This window comes from Medicago truncatula, chromosome 7 (genome assembly GCF_003473485.1).
Source record: "Medicago truncatula cultivar Jemalong A17 chromosome 7, MtrunA17r5.0-ANR, whole genome shotgun sequence".
NCBI classification, from domain to species: Eukaryota; Viridiplantae; Streptophyta; class Magnoliopsida; order Fabales; family Fabaceae; genus Medicago; species Medicago truncatula.
This window is the reverse complement of record NC_053048.1, coordinates 31,215,340-31,237,991: the sequence shown is the minus strand read 5'-3', so window position 1 is coordinate 31,237,991 and position 22,652 is coordinate 31,215,340. Positions and strand designations below refer to the sequence as shown.

The window sequence follows — 22,652 nt, the reverse complement described above, 5'->3', positions numbered from 1 at the left end:
TTCATTCAATTTGGTTGACGTGCATATGCACAATTTGAAAGCAGCAAAACCATGTAATTTTCGGTAATCATAAATTAAAGGGGTATGATCATGGGATAAATATAAATTAAAGGGTTTTTTTCTTCTTATTATTACGATCAATGGAGCATTCAACCCTTCAGATGTTTAAGAGCGGTTTTATATGTTATTTTATTTTCATTTTGGGTTTGTGACATCGTCGTTTTGAAGACTTTATTTTATTTTGGGTTGATATTGTTGTTTTGGTGCCTTTATTGTAATTATTAAATATTGTAGAGTTTAACGGTGGTGTATCGACGGTACAAAACAATTTTACACATATAATCAATCAAAATTGTTTTGAACTATCAACCTACCACTCATAAAACTCTTTTTATTAATATTTGAATTTACTTTTGTTAATTGATGCGTGTTATTTGTATAAAAAAATTGAGAGTAATTTGAGATGGAGATAAAATGTCAGAAGTTACTTGGCCTATCTATAGCCCTTGGATTGTTGGTTATTGGGCTCACTATGTAGGCCCATTGGCTTCAATATAAAACTCCATTTTCTACCCTAGCACATGTCTTGTTTTTTTTTTTGTTTGTTGAAGGGAGCCATCAGCACATCTTCCTTTAGCCTTCATCTGTCATGTGCGCGTGCTTCTTCTTTTGATACACGGTGAGTCATATTTTCTTTACTTTTCCTATTGCAGGCGTTTTCTATACTTTTTCTATTGTTTGGATTTCTTTTTCTTCCTTATGAATTGAAGAATCCAAAGAAAGTGTAGAAGAAACATAATTGTAACTTAAGCCTGGAAACCATATCTGAGATCTGAGCTTGATTTTCAAGAAATATTTTGTTCAGATCTAGTTTTGTTTGTTGTTTGTTGTTTTTGATAGGTTCCCTCCACATGAGATAATAACAATTGAGGCGTGTCAGACATTAAATACGGGTATTAGGTAACTCTTTTTTATCATGATTAAATTATTAATTCATAATGTTATGTGAGTTTAGCCTCTTCTGTTAAACTCAACTCTGTTAATTAGGTTTAATAGCAGTCTTAGCCTCCTAACTTTTTCAAAATTGCGATTTTGGTCCTCTAAGAAGAAAAAAAAACTACAAAACTGCACCGCCTCCTTAGGTTTTGCATATGTGGTAGTTTTGGCCTCTAAAGCCAATTTTGACTTGGTCTACGCTTATGGCACCCTAGGTGAGGACGTGTTTTTTTTTTTTTTTTTTACCAAAAATTGGCATTCGGGGAAACTACTACAGTTACAAAACTTAGGAGACGGTTTTGTAGCTTTTTTCTTAGGGGGCCAAAATCGCAACTTCGTGAAAGTTAGGGGCAAAATAAACCTAAATATTAATTCGTCATATGATTTAGGTTTTTTTTAGTAATACCTATTTTTGAACTTATAGCTTTATCTGATGTCTTATAAGTTCATTTGACTGAAAAGACCCGTTTAATAACAATCTCTTTCTCACTAGCTCAAAACTTATTTTTATGAGCTTATAATAGTGTGATAAGCTAATTCAAGTAGCTTATAACTTAAAACTTATATCTTATCATTTTATATCACAATTTTACACTTGAAATCTTGATTGATAAAAATAAGGTTTAATAGCAGTTTTGGCCCCTTAAGTATTAGGAGTTGCGATTTTGGCTCACTAACAAAATAAAATACAATCTAGCCCCTTGAATAGTGCCCCTTTTGCAGTTTTGGCCTCCAGGCTAATTTTGACCAAATCAATGCTATTTTTTTATTTTTTTTTTACAAATATAAAATAAAAAATCATTATTTTTATTTTTAACAATTAAAAAAAAATTACACACATGGCGTTCACACCAGCATTGACTTGGTCAAAATTGGTCTGGGGGCAAAACTGCAAAAGGGGCAGTACTTAGGGGGCTGGACTGTATTTTATTTTTTTAGGGAGCCAAAATCGCAACTTCTTGATACTTAGTGGGTCAAAATTGCTATTAAGCCTAAAAATAAATATTAATTAAATGCATATATTTTATGTCATTTCAAGAAGTATCTAGTATTAGTAAAATCATTCAATTGCTATTTTGTTCCGAAGCAAAATCTCAATTTTTACAACCTTACTTGTACTTTCTTAGAAATTGTGGTTGAGTCTAATACAACCTCACAAAATCAGCTTGTGAGATGAGGATATCCCTCTACTACAATCTTACAAAACCGACTTGTGAGGTGAGGACTGCCCCACTTATAAACACATGTTTAAGCCATATTAAACATACTTTACCTGTATCGTACTGAGTACCGCACCTATACCTAGGCAACATAGGTAATAAGTAGACAAGGAGATCAAGTTTGATTCAATTATTTGTTAGTATTTATACAAATCATTGTAGGTTGTTTGTTATCTAGCTATCTCAAATGAAGTTCATTAACCCCATATCTTTTCAAGAATAAGTTTATAAAAGACTTTGAAGAAGTTCATCTATGAATCTCTAAATTATTGTAGTATTATTTGAAGGTGTCTCTTATATTTTTCCTCTTGTAAATCTGAATCTCTTATAGTTACAATGCTTGTGAATACTTTGCTTCAGGTTGAGCAACTACACATGAAAAATATGCTTTTGGGCTATTTGATAGTAGAGATTCGATGATGATATGGTCAAAAGACCTTTTCAACCCTGGTGAAAAGAAATCATCACATCATAGTCTTCAAAGCCAAAACCACAAAGATCACATGCTTTTGAATTCTTCTAATTCTAAAATTAGACAGGTATTTATTCATTTTTTTAGTACAATGTGACACTTAAATCCCTTTTCAGAGAAATTATGCGGAGTGAATTATATTTTCCTACTTTAATTCTCATTTTTCTAAAGTAGTAAATATATATTTTGAACTTAATATTTGTTTCTAACTACCAAACACACCTCTATAATTAGGCGTGCCGTGGTGTTTGACACACGTCGATGTTCAACTTTTGTGTCATGGTGTTCGACACTCTTTGGGTCGGTATCAGACACCTGTATCACCCTCGTACCATAAGTCCCAAAAAATTTAACTTTTTTTTTTTTTTTTGCTTAGAGACTCCTTAGACATGTCTCAAACACATCTACAAGAGTTAAAATTAAAAAGATCTTGAGTGATCAGTTTTGAGTGAAATCGGATTCAACCTGATTTTCGAGTGATTTAATATGGGGTATAATCAAATAAAATCGAGCTAATTTAGTTTGATTTTGCCCAATTTTGAAGAACTTGACTCTATTTTTCTGTTTGTTTTAACTGTTAACAACTTTAGAAACTCAACCCGTGTTTTTTTTAGATGTTTAAGGCCCGTTTGGTGCTCAAGATATGATAGATATAGAATATGATTAGAAAATAGATAAAGATAAAGATAGGATATGAATATGGTAGTGACAAGAAAGACACTTATCATGTCATGCATTTATCATGTGTTGCACACTTGTTATTGACAGGATAAAAATTTAACAAAGGCTGCAGCATATTCCAGCATATCTCTGAGACAAAGTTGAAATCAATTTTCTCACTTGATTGGGAAAAAAAATTATGAGAAAATTGAAATTGGGAATGTATATCATTTCAACTTCTTACAAGAAATTGCTGGAATCGGACGAGAAAATTGAAATTGCTAGAATCAGACGGGGATGTATATATTATGGATATATTATAAGAAATTGCCGAAATCAATTCCCATACATTGTTGGAATGTATATATTATGAGATGCATATCTCTGAGACAAAGGTTAAATAAATTTTTTCGATTGATTGGGAACAAGAAACAATTTTGTCGTTGGAATTAATATTGATTGGGAATAGGGATGGCAATGGGTATTTATGGTTAGGATACTACAGTACCCTTCCCCATACATGTGTTTGTAAAAAATACATGAGCTCGTACCCTCCTACCCTCGTGAACAACAACTTTAGTGTCATTTCCTCATACCCTATGGGTCCCCTTAGTGCTCATACCCGCACCTTAACTATTGAAAGATAATAAAAATAATCACAATTGAAATAAAAATATGATTCAAAAGTTTTCAAAACAACTTATAAAATAGTATGTATCGTAGTATTTAACAAAATAAAATCCAACACTTTCCTAAATTGTATACCAGCAGGAGGGATCGGTTATTGTATTAAGTAGTTTTTAGGTTTAGGCTTAAATAGTTAAATACATTAATTAATTAATTATACACAAAATAAATAAATTATTCATCATATTATATAAATATGTATATGCAGATTGCGGAGTTTGGCAGTACAGTACTTTTACCCGTACCCATACCCATTTAAATTTGCAGGTAATACTCAGACCCAAACCTAAACCCATAAAAGCGGGGTTTTACCCTATTCATTGCAGGTATTTTTTGCAGATACCCATCGAGTCTAGGTCCAATTGCCATCCCTATTTGGGAAGAAAATCGGGGAAAAAAATTAAAAAGAACAAAACATGAAGAAACTTAGAGGATAAGTTTCATGCTTGATGGAACAGAGGATAAGCGTGTTTGATAGCTTTATGCTATCAGGTTGCTAACCCACCAAAAACTAAGGATAAAAATAACAAAGGGTGAGTAAGATAGGATTATAAATAGTTTTAAATTATCATTTTCTATTGGTGCATCAAGCAGCAGAATGAATCAGGATAATGATAGTTTTATCATATTTCGTCTTCCTATCTTGTGCACCAAACAGACCCTTAATGATTTGGCGTGATAGTTTATATTATTTGATACAAGTTTACGAGAATTCCACTTTATTACAACGATTTGCTATATTTTTGTTTTAAAATTGAGTTGAAATTTTGAATTATTGATACATTTATAGAATCTTGGTTGAACAAATTCTGATCGATTCAAATCGAGCTCAGACGAGTAGGGTTTGTTTGATGGTCAGGATAGAGAGTTAAGATATGACATATCTATCATATCCTGTTTAAATCACATGTTTGATGCACTAAAGGGATAGGATAAAATAAACTCAATCTTCTTATCCTATCCTGATTGCCTTTGTAATTTCTATCATAGGTATATGTTGGGTTATAAACTATAATGATAAGATAACAAATCCATTCCTTATTTATTATATGATGTCATTTTTAAAATAAGGTTTATCTTGTCCATATCATATCATGACTCTATCCAGCTTCGTATCCTATTTGTTTCTATACTTCCTGACCATCTAACGAACCCTAATACTCGAGCGCTTAGATGAGATAGTTTAGGTTTCCTTCAAATTAATCTGAGGTCTTGGGTTTAAATCAAAACCCGGAAACCTACTTGGGTTAGCTTTGATGGTATTGCCTTGGGATCTAGGAGTGTATACCTCGTAAAGGTTTCAAGTTCGATTCTTTTGGTACTAATTTAGGTGGATTAATTTAGTTTCTTCAAAAAACAAAAAACAAATCCCAGAAACGGGAAATTGTTAAAACTCTTGTAAGGGAGCTTGTTGGCCATTAATATTCTACTCAATTTCATGGATTTGTCTCTGTTTCGTGCAGACGATTCTCAGTTATTATTATTGTCATTTTTATACATTTTTATTTCAGAAGAGGAAACTGGATCAAAACCATAATGATGATAAGTGTGCTACTAGTTATGAAATCATTGATACAATGAAACATGGTGGTGAAATTGTCCAAGAACGAATAAGACACCCAACTCTTGGTCTCTCATGTCCATCACCACGAGATGGAAAAAGAATTATTATACAAGGATTACAAAAATATGATTTCCCCCCACAAAATGGAAGAGAAGAATTTTGTGGTATTTCTGCACAAGATTATTCTCACCTAAGTGACTTCAATGATTCTATCAAGGGATCGGGTTATCTTATGAATCAAGTGAACCTGGATATCCATGTTAAAGATTTAATGGATGACAATAGTTATTATTGTAGTCCTAAGACACCCATCAAGAAGAAACCAAAAAAAGAAGACATGGATATCATTCACTCACCGAAGACCTTTTTAGCTTCTAGGGGTAACCATCTTCCAAGACCAGTTATTCCCATCGGACCTAGGTTTCAAGCTGAAGTTCCTAAATGGGAGACCAAAACCAACGTAAATAAATCTTGCAACGATGATTGTTTGAAGTGGTTGGGCACCCAAATTTGGCCGATGTCTTCTTTATCTAAAACCAATGCAAAAGGTATTGATGAAGGTAGGCTTGACTCATGCTCGTCTGACAATCCTGAATCAGTTGATTGCATTCAAAAACATATTGGCGAAGCTAGAGAATGCTTAAAATTCAAGTCCGGTACCGTTTTTTCAAGTTGGAAGTTTGATGACATGGGAGAAGATGTTTCAAAATCATGGACAATGGAAGAACAAAAGGAATTTGAATCCTTAGTAAAATTGAATCCACAATCAAGTGGCACAAAATTGTGTAATCTTGCCATGAAGTACTTTCCATCCAAATCTATGAAGTCCATTATAAATTACTATTATAATGTATACATCCCAAGATGTATGAGTATAGACAGAAGATCTTTCTTTGGCGCTGTTGATCGTAAACCAAATTGATAACTACAAGATTGAACGTGCATGTTGATCAAAAGGTATGACTTTGATTCCAATTTCACAAATTTTTAAATTGAATATGGCAAATCATTCTACGTGGGTTTACACATCATACTATAAATTGCAACATTGAACGCCAGTAGTTTGATATGTTGCTCGTGTATATACAAAATCATCTTTTTATGAGAGTAAGAAGTCTATGAGAGTTAGGTTTCCACGGTTTACGAGAAGAAGTATACCTTCAAAGCTACTCCATCCGTCTTAAAATAGGTGTCCTCTTTCATATTTTCTGTCTTAAATTATTTTTATTTTTTTTTTCTTTTTCAGGTAGTCTAGTGGCTAAATTTTTTACCTATTTCAAGGTGAATAAATGGGGTATTCGGGGTTCGAACCTTGACCCCTGCATATAACAATGCATGTCTCTGCCAACTGAGTTATGCACGGAGACTATTTATCCCTTTTATAATACCAATACAATATTTATTTATTATTCTTTTCCACTAAAACTTAAAAGGACACCTAATTTAAAACGGAGGGAGTAATACAAAGCTTACAAATGTACTTGCATATTATCCTAAATGAGATCATCATATAAGCAACAAAATTCAAATCAAGTCGCCGTCGGATATGAAGTTAATCTTTACCAACTTGGCCGACATATGCGAGTCCTTTTTGACTTACTTTCTTATGTAGAGCACATATGATTGACATGGTTTTGAATACTCTTAAAGAAAGGGGTAGCAACACATTTTTTGACACAATTTCTAACATATTCCCATCAATTGGTTAAAACTTTTATGGATGTCACCAAAATATGTGGGTTTCAATTAAATTTGGTGGAATCCATATGAAAGTTAACCAATAAATGAGTGTGTCGATAGCATTATTCCACCCATACAAGATAAGTTAGTTGTGTTTTTAAAAATTAATAGTCTTAGGGTGTTGAAATTGGGGTCTAACTCACTCTTATAAAACTGGTTTATAAGGTGAGGAATATCTTCTCTTTATAAACTCTTATCAAGAGTTTATCTATCCGACGTGGGACTTTGGTTTTTTCAATACATCCCCCTCACGTCCATCACTCTTTGGGTTTGGTGCGTGGATAGGTAGGTGACCCATGAATTCTACAAGTTTTGATACCATGTTGAAATAATGACTAACTTTTTCTTACAAAACCGGCTTATAAGGTGAATAGTGTCTCCTCTTTACAAACTATTATCAAGAGTTTTATCTATTTGATGTGGGACTTGGATTTTCTCAATATTGTGCAATGCATAAGTTGACTATGACTTGATTATGTAGAAAGCCCCAGAGAAGAGGTTAAAATTGTTATATTAAGAGCTATCAAGGAAATGTATGAGTGAGCTTTGACTATGTGAGGATGCAAGATGAGGTTACTGATGATTTTTCTATAACAACATGATTGCACCAAGGGTCAACCATAAGTGCTTATCTTTTTACTATAATTTTGGATGTACTTATGCAACACATTTAAGAGTTAGCATCGAGATGTATATTTTTTGCGGATGATGTGGTTCTTGGTGAGTCGAGGGACCAATTGAGTGGGAGGTTAGAGACAGGCTTTAGAAATGTATGGAGCAAGACATAGTTTATAAAATGTAATTTTAGCAAAAGGCGAAGTAGTCTTGCTTTAAGGGTGAAAGTTGGAGATCATACTGTTAGGTACATGGTTAAAATAGATTGGGTCAATAGTACAAAATAACAAGGAAATATATGTAGATGTCAATCATTGTATTTAAGTTGAGTGGTTGAAATATAGAAGAGTTTTAAGTGTTTTATGTGATATGTAAGTACCACTTAAGTTGAAGGGAAAATTCTATTGGACAACTGTTAGACCGATGATGTTGTATGAAACAAAATGTTGAGTGGTTAATAACCAACACAAATAAAGTAAGTTTAGCGGAAATGATGATGTGCGTTGAATGTGTGGTAAGATTAGACGTAATAATGTTAAAAATGACTATTAAAGAGAGTTAGGGTGACACCTATAATAAAAGAGATTTTGGTAAATAGGATTAGGTGATTTAGGCATGTAGATTTTATAGAGGATAGTCATATTACAAGAGATAGAGGAAGACCTAGAAAAACTATTAAAAAATTATTAAAACTATTTACATATTAATGAGTTGGATCTAAATATGGTTTATAGTAGATCATTATGGTGTAATTTGATCCACGTAGTAAACCACACTTTGTGGGATAAGCTTGATTGTTGTATAATTATATACCCCCTCTAGGCATGGCAACAAAACTCATACACGTGGTTACCAGCCCGAACCAAACCCAATTTGACGGATTTTCTCCGTTTTGATTGGGTTTGAATTTTCTCTGATTTCAAAACACGGGTATGGGACGGGTAACGGGTATATAGGTACCCACCCTGACCCCATTTCCAAACCCGTTCCAAATGCATAAAATTACTATATGTTGATATGCCATGTTATTCTGTTTGATAATTATCGTGTTATAAAAACTACCATTGATATTTAAAGGACAAATAAATCAACCGGTCTAACAAATGTTAAAGTGAGCATATTGTTAAAAAAAATGATTCAATGCAGGGACGGGGATGATACCCGAACCCGTCGGGGATGAGAATGGGGTTCAATTTCATCCTCGTTGGATATGGGTAGGGTAACGAACAAGTATATGAGAATCGGATATGGGGATGGGGAATGTAAAACTCGTCCTCACCCCGCCCATTGCCATGCCTAACACCCTCTCTTTTAAAATGAATGTGACTTGAACAAAAAAAGTTGTTCCAAAATGAATGTTATTTTTAATTTCTAATGCAATATTAATTATTTCTTTTCAATTGTATTCTTTCTAATGTTGGATTTTTCCTTTGAATGACTTCAAAGAAATGCTAATAACACTCTCTTTTTGACACTCTTTTTAATACTTACTTTTTTATTAGTTAAAATCAATGTGGGTATCGCACGATATACATTAGTCAATGTAAAGTGGTGATCTCTACGTGGATTTCATCTAAGAGATTGAGTGTTAGAGAGAGTATTACAAAGTGTTCTTAATACTCGTCTACATATACTTCTACTTTGTATTTATGATAGTGGAAAAGACATCAATAGTCAACAAGAATGATACAATAAATACTCCCACTGTTTCAAAATACATGTCACAATTTTACTATGTTCACTATTCACATTATTTTGATCATATTTTTTAGGGTTAATTAAGTTTTTGGTCCCTATAAATATCTGCAGTTTTGTTTTTAGTCCCCATAAAAATAAATCACACTTTTTAGTCCCTATAAAATTTTCTGTTAATGTTTTTAGTCCCTGTTAAATTAAAATTTGTTTAATTATGCTTAAAATTTTAAATTTTTTAATGATTTTTTACATATTTGTTTAAAACATTATAGAAGGTTCCGCCACAATAAATTAACTCAAAATTTTATTTTTAGGTCTAAATTTTCGTTAGTTTTATCTTGAATTTTTAGTGTTTTAAAAAAATTATATTTAATTCATTACATGTTAAAAAAATCTAATTTTTTATAAAAGAGATTATTATAATGTTCTTAACATGTCTGTTAAAAATCATTTAAATATATAAAAGTTTAAGTATAATTAAACAAATTTCAATTTAATTAGGACCAACACATACTTTTAGTGCTTGTAAAATTAAAATTTGCTTAATTGTGCTTAAACTTTTAAATTTGTAACATATTTTTCACATACTTACTTAGAATATTATACAAAGTTCCTCCGTAAAAAAGTAACTAAAAATTTTATTATTAGGTCCAAATTTTCATTAATATATTCTTGAAATTTTGGCTTTTAGAAATATTCATATTTAATTCATTACATGTTAAAAAACTATTTATTTATTTTTTATAAAAGAGTGTCTTAGGATGTTATGAACATGTATGTAAAAAATCTTTCAAAAATTTAGAAGTTTAAGCATAATTAAACAAATTTTAATTTAACAGGGACTAAAAACACTAACAGAAAATTTTGTAGGGACCAAAAACTTAATTAACCCTTTTTTTTAACTAAAATATAAATATAAATCTTATCATGCAAGATGTTTGATTTGTCATGATGAATATTTTTAAAATATCAAATTTTAATAATTTTATTATATATAAATAAAGATATTAATGGTCAAAGTTATGTATTGGAATGTGTGCAGTGGTTGACTGCGACATGTATTTTGAAATGGAAGTTAGTGGTTTTTTTTTTGTCTTGCTAACAAGTGTCTTATAGGTAAGGGCATTTGTTAAGGATTAATAAATGGAAACAATCGATGACTTTCATGTAGAAAAAGTTGTTTTTTGGTGTTTCAATGTGTTGAATACATAAATCTCAAGATAAAATTTTCAATTTAACTTCTTATCAAATGTCCTTAGAACATTTGTTACTATTTACTTTTTTTTCTTTCAAGTATTGATACAGGGCATAGTTATTCATTATTTTTTAATAATTTCATTTTTTTTAAAGTATGCATAAACCTTATTTTAATTAAATTACTGTTTTGAGATTGAAACAATTCATGTGGAGACGAACTTATAAATTTTATTACTTCAATGTATTTTTAGTACACTTGCTAAAAGTATATCAAGTTTTTGGCATATTACTCTTATAGATATTTGCCATTGATTTGTCAAAACTATGCTGGAATTGTTCCTATTAACATTTGATCATGAGTAAAAAAAATTGTTTTTGTCCTTTGTTTTATATATCAAAATACTTCAAATTGTTACCAATCTTGTTTCCAATTTGTTCAGGATTGGATATTCCAACGACGTTGTATGTCAAGAGTTATAATGCAAGTTATATCAATTTTAAATGAAGACTATTCGATAATGACGAAGAAATAGAAGCGGAAAGAATTGGATGAAATCGTGAAACAATTGGAAGAAGAAAGGTAAAGAAGATGGTTTGGTCTAGTCGGTTGATAGCTTGATTTTCGCTCCTTGGTCATCGGCTCAATTATTTGTTGACATCAAATTATCTTTTGATTTTTATTTGCGAAACGGATAAAAACACGATAAATTGGCACTGGTTAGTTTCAAATCGCTACCCCCATCGGATGTTCTCAAGGGTTAATCAGTACACCTGTTGTGGGTATGCAATCTATGTTAAGGATTTCAAAGTATCCTGAATGTGATTCATCAATTTTCTCACTTGCTTTCGGCTTACATAAATTGGTGAGACCAAAAACTTGGTGTCTCCCATAACACTGATTATTTTAAAGGGGGAGAAATTGAGTGCAAGTATACAATGTTTAAGTTATGGTATAAAAAGATATCCATCCCATCGGATGTTCTTCAGTAGAAAACTTGTTTGCAAGAAAATAAAATATTATAAACACACCTAATTTATTTCTATAACATTCATCGTATCCATCTTGTGCAAGTTATTTGCGAGATACTACTAAGATTTATGTCGATATCATGAACTATTACCTTTGTCCAAGTCATCCACCGCAATCTTTTGTTAGTTAAAGTCTTTTCAAACAACACACGGCAAAATAGAAGAAACACTTCAGTTATGATTAAAATCGACGATTCATTTGTCATGTAATTCAAAAGGCTATATCATGTTGACAGTGGTGACACTGATATGACGTTTTCGTTTTTTGATGGAGAACCAAGAGGCGAAAGGCCTTATGGAAGAAACGTTGTATACATATCCATATCTTATCATCATATCCATCTTGTACAAGTTATTTACGAGATATTATTGAGATTTATGTTGATATCATGAATTTTTACCTCTGCCTAAGTCATCCGCCAAAATTAGGGGTGGGAATAGGCGAGGTCAGGCCAGGCTTTGATAGGCCTGAGCATGGCCGACGAATTTTTTTGCAAGCGTGAGCCTGGCCTATGGCCTTTCATGGGCCTATTTTTTGGTCTGGTCTGGCCTATTTAAAGGTCTGGCATGGAAGCCTATTTACAGGCCTACTTCATATTGAAGTCATTAAATAGGCTAAATTGACCTTAAAGCCTATTTCGCCGCAAGGCATATCTATTGCTATAAGGTCTTAAAAGCTTATTTCACTATAAGGCCTCAAAGCCTATTTAAAAAGTCAATTATTTGAGTTTTTTCTTGATTTTTATGTTTAATATAAATAAAAAATAAATTTTAATAATATGTATAAATAGGTCAGCCTATTAGGCTTAGTAGGCTTTTTTGATAACCTAAGTTTGGCCTATTACTTAAATAGACTTTTTCAAAGCCTAAGCCTAGCCTTTTTCATAAACAGGTCAGGCCAGGTCGTAGGCCCCTGTAGACCGGTCTGGCATATTCCCAACCCTAACCACAATCTTTTGTTAGTTAAAGCCTTTTCAAACGGCACATGACAAAATTGAATAAACACTTCAGCTAGGATTGAAATCGACAATTCGTTTGTCATGTAATTCAAATGGTTGTATCATGTTGGTGGTGGTGATACTGATCTGAAGTTTCCGTTTTCCAAGAGGCAAAAGGTCTTTTGGAAGAAACGTCTTATACATATCCATATCTTATCGAAAGTGGTAAACGTAAATTCGTCATCGATGATGAGCACAACAAGAATAAACAAGAACACAAGTTATCTTCCCAATCTTGATGGTGAATCCATCAATGTTTGGTTTGATTGAAGTGATTGAAACTAAATCGATTATGTTTCTGAAACTGAAGAAAACAATTTGATCTTTAAAGCTTGTTTGTGCAATTGAAGATTTTAGAATTTTTCGTATGAAGGTGTTGAAAACTTCATCACCATCGAACTACTCTTCATCTTTTTCTAGTATGAAAGAGGAAAAAATAATATTCATAGTTGGATATTACGAATCAGAGAATATCTTGGTTCTAGATCTAATAAAATGGAAAGATAGAGAAAATACTACTCTCGAGGAGTCATTGTAATTGATAAAAGATATGAAATGATACAATGAGTGTTCCTATTTATACAACTAGTTGGTCTAACTTACTTCCTAACCAAATTTACTAATCTGACCAACTAACTATACTAATGAATCTAACTAATAAACTATATTGAATCAATAAAGACGGAAAAAAAAATTGAATGATTTAACGACGAGTGTTAGAAACATACTCCTTACCATGTTTTTTACATTACACTGTTTGATTGGTTAAAATGTATATAGAACCCATCAAATTATGTGGATTTCATATAATTTGATGGAAATTCATATGAATTATAATCAATAAAAAAAATGTGTTAAAGAATATGTCGCTAACATTATTCATAACTTAACAATATCATGAATATTCTATATATCTATCACTTGTGCTGTGGTGGTTTTTAGTTTTAAAATAATAACAAATTGTTAAGTTGAAAATAAAGGATAAAAACTTTAGTGGAGGTTGATGTCCATTACTGATTTTGAGGAGTGTGTCTCTCATTAAGCCTCATAGGAAATTAGTGTAAGTTCCTTTTGGTGTATTTAGTTAAACATAGACAAAGTTTGTTGTATATAGTTAAGCATGAACAACAAAGTGTTCGTTGGATAATCATTTGGTGACAAATCTATGATCCAATAGAGTAAGTTGTTCCTTTTCGAGCTCCTAGGAAATAATTTAGGAGGAATTTAATGGTATGAACATGCAGATTCGTGCTAGTTTCTCTTTCTCCTTGCAGAATCGGTTACTAGAAAAAAGAGAGAAAAAAAAAATAAGTGATGAGGTGGCTCCAATAGAAGAGAGTGTGTCCAAAGAGTGTGTTAGAGGGTGTGACCCTAGCATTCCTCTTGCTAAATAACTAATACCGGTGAAGGTGCCAAGTTGATCATTTAAATGGTTAATTACTTTAAAATATAGTTAATTGTAGTTTTTGTCCCCAAAATTTATCACACTTCTCAAAATAATACCGTGATTTTAAAATCAAACTTCTGACCACTCAAATAGGTTTGGTCGCAACTTAGGTTTTTGACTCATAAAATGGTGATTTATTGCCCTCGTTGTAAATTTAAAGAGAAAATACCACTTGTTTTGTGTGTGTGTGGTGACTCCAAACATTATTTGTAATGCCACCATTCATATTATGGACTGCTCCATATTATATATTGCAAAACCATTCTCAAACATGTTAGATTATATAATCTAAAACATGCGTAGACTTTGTTAAAACTTGAGCTTTAGAGGGTTTGATTGAGTTCAAATTATAATATGAACCCTCTTCATAAGACAACAAATTGAAGAAAAAAAAAATCATTAAATCAAATTCAACAACAATAACATACGTTAAACATAACAATTTCAACAACATGATTACAACAATAGACTTTCAACAACATAATTTAAAAACGTAGATCGATCAAACTTAATTCTTCATCTGGTATATCCGTGCAACCCCTGATTTCTTCGTAGGTTCTGGCTAAACTAAACTTTTCATATTATTTCCGTAAGATATGATCAAGGAAGCGACTAACTCGATCGTTCCCTTCGAGCTATGGTGACCAAATATATAGAACATGGTTCAGATGGTGGGGGAGAAGGGGATTGAGGTAAGATATGTTTATTGTCTAATGCGAAAAAGACTTTCAATTTCAACCTTCTACACAAACAACCTGCACTTCTTTGCATTGTGTTGCCATCTCCATTGATTGTTCATACAATCCCTAAAATTTTTAAAGAGGCCTCTTTCTATGAAAAGCCAAGAATGGAAAAACATTGTTGCTGTAGAAGGAAGAGGATGAGAGAATGAGGAGGGGAGAATGTGAGAAATGGTTAAAGTTGGAAGAGTATTTATAAGGGGAATGCAAGCCTATGTTGTATTTAACCATTATGATGGGTCAAAAACGTGGTAAATCATCTGACCACCGGCCAAACCGTCCAAAAAACGTGACAAATGTGGTGAAGAAAGGTGTGTGACTTAACTCACGCTGCGTGAGTTAATTCACGCAAGGGTACTTTGACCATTTTAGTTGGGAATGAACAAAACTTATCGGGAGAAGAGCATTTTTCTCTTTGGATTTGTTTGTTATTGGACTTGCTTTGTAGGCCAATTAGGTTGACTACAACCACTACAAAAGTACTCTTTTTTTACCTAACTCATGTCTTCTTTGTGAACCAATGCTACATCCTTCCTTTAGCTTTTTCATTTGTCATGGGCGCCTATCCTTGATCTGGGTTAGTCATCTTTCTTCCTTCTTGTTTCGGTTGTATTCCTTCTTTCTTTATCGCAAGATTTTTGTTATTTTTCCTTTTGCTGTGTTTTCTCTATTATGTATATTGCTTCTTCTTTCTTTGGGGTGAATTACCTTGTCTATTGTTGAGTTTTCTTCCTCTTCCTGATGTATTGAAGAATGTAAAAAGACAGACAGACTTGTTATTTTAGTCTTTACATACTTATATCTTAGATATGATTTTGGTCTCCCAACAATATTTTGTTCAGATCTAGTTTTAAATTATTATAAATTTTGTTGTTGTTAGACTTCGGTTTTCAATGATAAAAATGTGATAATCTATTGTTCGGTCAAGACTTAAGTAAAATAATTTAAATTAAGAATTGTTTCACTAAAGCATCAAACTCGTAATTTTTTCAATTATTATAATGAAATCCCTTTTTCACTTTTCATTTATAAATAGTTTAAAATCCTAATTTATTTGGGTTAGCATGGTAGTATTGACTTGAGACCTAAGAGTGTGCTCCTCCTCAAAGTTTTAGATAGTTTTTTTTTCTTTAAATATATTTGTGTTTGTATCTCTAAATAGAAGAAATTGAAATCATCCTAAATGGATAGATCTTAACATGTTTCAATTGGTGGGTTATAGCTTTTTCCAAGTGGCTTAGTTTATTTCAAACCTTGCTCGTATCTTTCTTCTTTTTGGGATTCAAAATTAAGAAATTAATTTTAAAAATATCACAATTTTTCTACACTTAAGGTTTCTAAAAACATATTATTTAAGGTTCTTAAATAGTGTTGCAGGACATTTGTTAGCTTTTCCGTATATATGTTGGAGGTTTGCAGTTGCTTATAATTTACTGAAGTGTCAATAGTTGAAATGTCAATAATATATAATGATCTTTCTGCCCTTCTAATTTTGCTTAAAAAAATATAGAGCTACCAAAACAAAAGTCCACATGAAAATCAAAACTAATCTCTGATCACATGGTCTTTCCACAATCATGGTCACTGTACGCACTATAGGACTAGCCCCACTGTACGCACTAATTTCTAAAACAATGGCTACGAGTTAAGATATCCTCTTCATTTTTAAAAAGAAATGTATAGCTCTATCACTATTGTTTTGTATGTACAAAGCCATAGAAATTATGCTTAATTACTCTTTTGGTCCCTTAACTTATTTTTTGGTTTGGTCCCTTAACTATTAAAAGTTTCGTTTTGGTCCCTTAACTTACTTTTTGGTTTCGTTTTGGTCCCTTAACTATTAAAAGTTTCGTTTTGGTCCTTTAACTTACTTTTTGATTTCGTTTTGGTCCCTTAACTCTTCCTCTGTCAACCACTTTGGTCCTTTATGTTATAATGAATGTATTAGAGTTAAGGGACCAAAATGAAACAAAAAAATAAGTTAAGGGACCAAAACGAAACCAAAAAATAAGTTAAGGGACAAAAACGAAACTTTTAATAGTTAAGGGACCAAAAGAAAACCCAAAAATAAGTTATGGGACCGAAACAAAACTTTTAATAGTTAAGGAACCAAAATGAAACCAAAAAATAAGTTAAGGGACCAAAAAAGTAATTAAGTACTATATGTTATAAAAGAAATGGAGATGATTCATACTCAATAGTCACATACCTTATTTTCAAGAAAGAATGATTTAATTTTAAATACATCTTACGGAAGTTTAGTTTCACGAAAATATATGTTCCCCTCCTAAATTTTTAAAATATTAAAACAAAAACTAAACTCGCACTTAATTAGAATCAGATTGCAAAACTACAAGCAGGAGACTTTTGGGTTAAAAAATACGTTTTAAACATCTTGTATAGTGAGATCTCATTAGAGAAAGGATTTAAGTTTTCTCTTTTGATTTCTCTTACGATCCTATTATGGGTTGAGAGATTGGGAAATTAGGGTTTGTTCTTGAACAAATTTTGAAGCTAAATTCTCGTAAACTCTATATTTCTTGTAAAGATTCGTTAATAGTAGATATGAGAGTTTCTCCCTCTCCCCAAACATAGGTTAATTTAAGTCGAACTGGGTAACTAAATCTTGGTATGTTTGTTCCTCCACTCTCTTTATATTTTTGTTCTTTGGTTTGATTATGGATTTGCTACACATAGGTTGCTAGATTTAGTCTTGATTAATTATTGTTGTTTGGTTTTCATTTGCCATTGTCATTTGCTTCACCTTTTATCCTTGTTGGTTTGAGCAAGGTTTGAATTCACAACAAATATTTAATAAACATATTGCATCTAACATTGTTAAGAGATGTCTCTCACATTTTCCTTCTGTAAATGTGAATTTCTTGTAGTTGCGATGCTTGTGAATCCTCGGATGTAACAAGACATGAAAAATATGTCTTAGGGTTGATTAATGTTAGATACACGATGATATGGTTAAAAGATAAAACTTTCAAACCTTGTGAGGAGAAGTCATCACATCATATTTTTCAAAATCAAAAGCACAAAGATCAAGTGGTTTTGACTTCTAGTTCTAAAGATCCACCGGTATGTACACATTATTTAAGTCTTATATAAGGTATCTCATGTTAAAAGGATATAACAAATCCATCATGCGATCTTTTATATTATTTATTTATAACATATTAGTCATTTAAGTTTTTTATCAAATAAGTCTTTAAAATTATAAAATGAGCACACCGTTACTTTGTTTTTAAGTTTTTATTAGAAACACGTGGTTATAAAGTTGACGTGTATATAACGGTACTGACGTGACAATGACAAGTAGTCCTTTAGTTAAAATTACATCTTTAAATTATTTTTTGTTATAAATAAAAACCTCAAATAAAAATTGATTAGGCTTACCTTCTTATTTAACCTTCTTCTTCAAACTTTCGTGGTCTACACAATGTATTATGTCTGTCTAATATGATGAATTTAATGGATCGTAGATCGAAATGATGATTTTAATGGTTCAATTTCGTGGTCGGAAACTCAGAATTTCATAAATTTTAATGAATTTGACGAACCCTAATAATTTCAATTTAGAGGTTTTTATTTTTAATATTTTTTATATAAAATATAATTTTTTGAATTAAAAAACCATGTGGACTTGCCATATGAGCATAAAAAGGCCACAAAGTATTATGTCTAATACGATGATTTCAATGGATCAGTAGATCGAAATGATTTTTTTTAATGGTTCAATTTATGAGTTTGAAACTCATAAAGTCATAAATTTGAATGAATTTTAAGAACCCTAAATAATTTCAATTTAGATGATTTTATTTTTAACATTTTATAAAATGTAATTTATTAAAGTCTATGTTGACTTGCCATATAACTATGAGCATCAAAACAAACATGTAAGCAATTTTTGATAGAAATGGACGAATTTTTTTTTTTAACACATTTGGATACAATATTTTTAAATATAATTTGCTAAAATTAAATAATTTAAAAGACCGCAAGATGTATTTGGCCTACAGAAATCCTAGTAAATTTTTATTTATAAGTTGATCAATGGTTTATTTTTTAGAAAATATATGGTATAGATTTAATATCATAAATATTTTATGTAAATTACACTTTCCACTCTTTAGAGAAATTTGAATTACACTAATCTCCCTTCTAATGTTCAATTCTATACTTTTCTTTGAGAAGTAATTTAAAAAAAAAAAACGGTGAAGGGGAAATATTTTGTTAATTTAAATGACACCGATGAATGTTTCACAACCCATTACAAAATTTATACATTAAAATTACAATGTTAAACTCTTACCATTGAGCTATCACCTTATCTCGAGAAGTAATTATGCATAGTAAATTCCATTGTCCTCCTTTAAAGATGCTTGAGAGAAATATTTTTTTCTTACGTCTCTGTTTGATAAAGTTTAACATAATCATATAATGGTATCAAATAATTGTGAATCCTCATTTTAGAAGAATTTTACTTTTATTTCTTTATAACTTTCAATGCTAAAGATAATTAATTATGAATTGTCATTACTTTATTTTTAATTGTATTTAAAAGATAAAGTTCTATTTGACTTATGTTTGAGCTTATGCAAATAAATAATTTTTTGTCAATTCATAAGTTTCGTTAATGAAAATTGTAACTCCATAAGTTGTTTTTTTTATAAGCTATCTTGACAAGCTTATGGATAATACATAAATGTTTATTTATTTACATAAATTTTTTTGCATAACCTCATAAATACGTCAATTCAAATGGACCATAAAGCGCAAGTATATTTTTAAGGGAGGGGAATGTAGTTTTAATATCATTGGAGAGGAAATGTAATTTAAATATCTTTTAGAAGAAGAAAGTATAATTTTCTCTAATAAGTTCAAATATAAGAGAAAAGAAGAATGAATATTTTGTCCATGGGGTGCAAGTTTTGTGGTAAGATCTTAGCATTGTAACTTTTAGAGACATATTTCAAAAGATCTCAAAGACAATTGTAAAATGATCGTAATTAAGGTATAATTTTCTAAAGAGTGTATCGATTCATAACTAGTTTTATACTCGTAATAGAATCAAAATTATTTTCTTTTATTTTTTATATCAGAAGAGGAAGTTTAACCAATACATAAATGATGGTAATTGCGCTACTAGTTTTGAACTCATCGGTAAAGAGAAATATAGTGGTGAAAATGCCAAAGATCAAAGAAAGAACTCATCTCATTCTCTATCATGTTATGCGCTACCGGATGGAACACAAGAATATGTTTCCCCTTCTATAAATGACAATGCAAAATTTTGTGGTATTTCTACACAAGACTATTCTCACCTAAGTGACTTTGATGATTCTATTAAGGGGTCTAGTTACCTTGTGAATCAAGAAAGCTTTAATATCCATGCTAGAGATTTAATGGTGAGTAATCGATATTTGTATGGTATCGAGACATCAATAGAGGAGAAATCAAAAGAGGAAGACATGGAAGTCATTAACTCGCTCAAGAACTTTTTACCTTCTAGGGGTAACCATCTTCCAAGACCAGTTATTCCCATCGGACCTAGGTTTCAAGCTGAAGTTCGTAAATGGGGTGGTATAGCCAACATAAAACAATATAATAGTGATGATAGTTTGAAGTGGTTGGGCACCCAAATTTGGCCAATGCCAAATGCATGTAAAACCAATGCAAAAGGTATCGGAGATGATATGCTTAACTCATGCATGTGCGACAATCCTGAATTAGTTAATTGTGTTAAAAAACGCATCGGTGAAGCTATAGAATGCTTAAAATCGGAGATTGATACCGGTTATTCAAGTCGGAAGTTTGATGACATAGAAGAATATGCTTTAAAATCATGGACAGTGGAAGAGCAAAAGAAATTTGAATCTCTAAAGAAATTGAATCTGCTATCAAGTTACACAAAATTTTCGAAGCTCATCATGGAGTACTTTCCATCCCAATCTATGACAAGCATGATGAATTACTATTATAATGTATACATCCCTAGATGTATGAGTATAGAGACAAGATCTATCTTAGGTGCAGTTGATCGTGAATCAAAATTGAATTAGCATGTTCATCTAAAGGTATGAACTATGATTCCAATTAGCAAAAGAATTCATATTATTTGTGCTTAGACATGGCGGAAAGACGGTCACTATATTTTATGTTGTTTTTAAATTTAGATTTGAAAAATATATATGATTGCTATTAGAAAATTTGAAGAAAAAAAAATTCAATTAAATCATAGTTTACTTTCAAATTTCCTATAGGCTATAATTTAGGCACAACTTTAGAATTAAAATTAAAACAAAATTGCCCAAACAAAAAAATTAAAAGACTTGTCTAGCATAAACACCACACATCAATGGTGTGTCAAACCAAACATTTCTTATAAGTGTGACTTCTTTGTAAAATTAAAATGGTGTGCCAACTCTACCTTTTAATTAATACTATTTTCGTCATTCTTAAATCAATATATTTTAGTATATTTAGGGTAATGACTAAGGATATTACATCAATATATAATAAAGGATAATTTAGTAAAATATCATTCTCTCGTTTACTTATCCATTTTCCTAATCTATATGTGCTTTGCACGTTAACTCAAAAAGAAATGGATTTGCGCTTTGAAGGTGAACAACGCCCTAGATTCTAGAGTTCCCTGCTTAAATGATCAAAATGGTCACTCATTAAAGGACGAGAGTAAAATGATTTTTAAAGCAGCATGAGTTTTCCACCAAAAAAGAACTATGTAAATTTAAAATAAAATCAGTTTCAGACCTGTTTGAACTAGTTTGGCATCGGTTCACAATTTCCAAATGATTTTTGAAAAATGATTTGGGTTGTCGAACTAGAACCATAAAATGGACATTTTTTAGGGTCAACTTGCTATCAATTAAGAAAATGATTTTTTTTAAATGAATTTTATGAGAATATATTTAAAAAAGAGTAGAAGTTATTTTAAACGAATTTGTTTTTTTATTGTTATTAATTAAAAAAAAGTAATTTTGATATTCATTAACTTGAATGTTCATTGTTAGAGATTTAACATAATAAATATTATATATTTTTATGATCCTTCCAGACCCGAGGGTTGGGTGTTGCCGCAAAAAGGAAGGATTCCGATGTGGGTCGATCATGGTCCACCGTGTATCCTTCTCCACCGAAGGGGATGGTATACTTGCACGTGTTCCGACCCTCAAGTCAATGATTTATCAAGAGAGTGGACAAATATTAGGGTAAAGAGGAAGATATCTGACCCAATATTGTGCATTAGTATTTATAAGTGATAAATATGATTTTTGGCCGTTAGACCTTCACCTAGACATGTGTCTTCTAAGGACGCTTGTAATGATGATCTGCGGTTAATCACAACATTGGATCTGGACAGACAATCCCAAATAATGGTTCGAACCTTGATCTAGTTGAATTTAGGGCATATCCATTATATGAGTTCGCATGCATTTGGTTGTTGTTGGACCCATACCTTAACCCATATATCTCGGACTGAAACTATTGTCCTCCAAGCTATAAGCTTAGTGAGTCATAATGTAGTTTGTTTGAAGCTTTTGGGAGTCCATCCTACAAAACAG

The 22,652-nt window shown here is 31.3% G+C and overlaps 1 protein-coding gene across 6 annotated transcripts; it reads left to right on the top strand.

Moving 5' to 3' along the window:
- The first annotated feature begins 538 nt into the window (after positions 1 to 538).
- LOC25498720 (AT-rich interactive domain-containing protein 2) lies at positions 539 to 21,227 on the top strand. Of its 6 annotated transcripts, none has more exons than XR_005643008.1 (6): positions 539 to 679; positions 901 to 953; positions 2,577 to 2,755; positions 5,547 to 6,556; positions 17,949 to 18,144; positions 20,169 to 21,213. XR_005643008.1 is itself a non-coding variant. In XM_039827559.1 (6 exons), the coding sequence occupies exons 4-5, from the start codon at positions 2,633 to 2,635 to the stop codon at positions 6,519 to 6,521; spliced, it is 1,098 nt and encodes a 365-aa protein (XP_039683493.1). In that variant the 5' UTR covers positions 539 to 679; positions 901 to 953; positions 2,124 to 2,214; positions 2,577 to 2,632; the 3' UTR covers positions 6,522 to 6,556; positions 11,287 to 11,840. The 6 variants fall into 6 exon arrangements, 5 of the variants coding, with proteins under 5 accessions (XP_039683493.1, XP_024626486.1, XP_024626484.1 ...); XM_039827559.1 differs by lacking the exons at positions 17,949 to 18,144; positions 20,169 to 21,213 and adding exons at positions 2,124 to 2,214; positions 11,287 to 11,840; XM_024770718.2 differs by lacking the exons at positions 17,949 to 18,144; positions 20,169 to 21,213 and adding an exon at positions 11,287 to 11,840.
- The last annotated feature ends 1,425 nt before the right edge of the window (positions 21,228 to 22,652 follow it).

Bases quoted from the DNA above. Each gene is read 5' to 3' on its own strand.
- LOC25498720 (XM_024770718.2), top strand. From the start codon at position 2,633: ATGATGATATGGTCAAAAGACCTTTTCAACCCTGGTGAAAAGAAATCA. The intron at 2,756-5,546 runs GTATTTATTCAT...TTTTTATTTCAG, and splicing joins CTAATTCTAAAATTAGACAG to AAGAGGAAACTGGATCAAAA.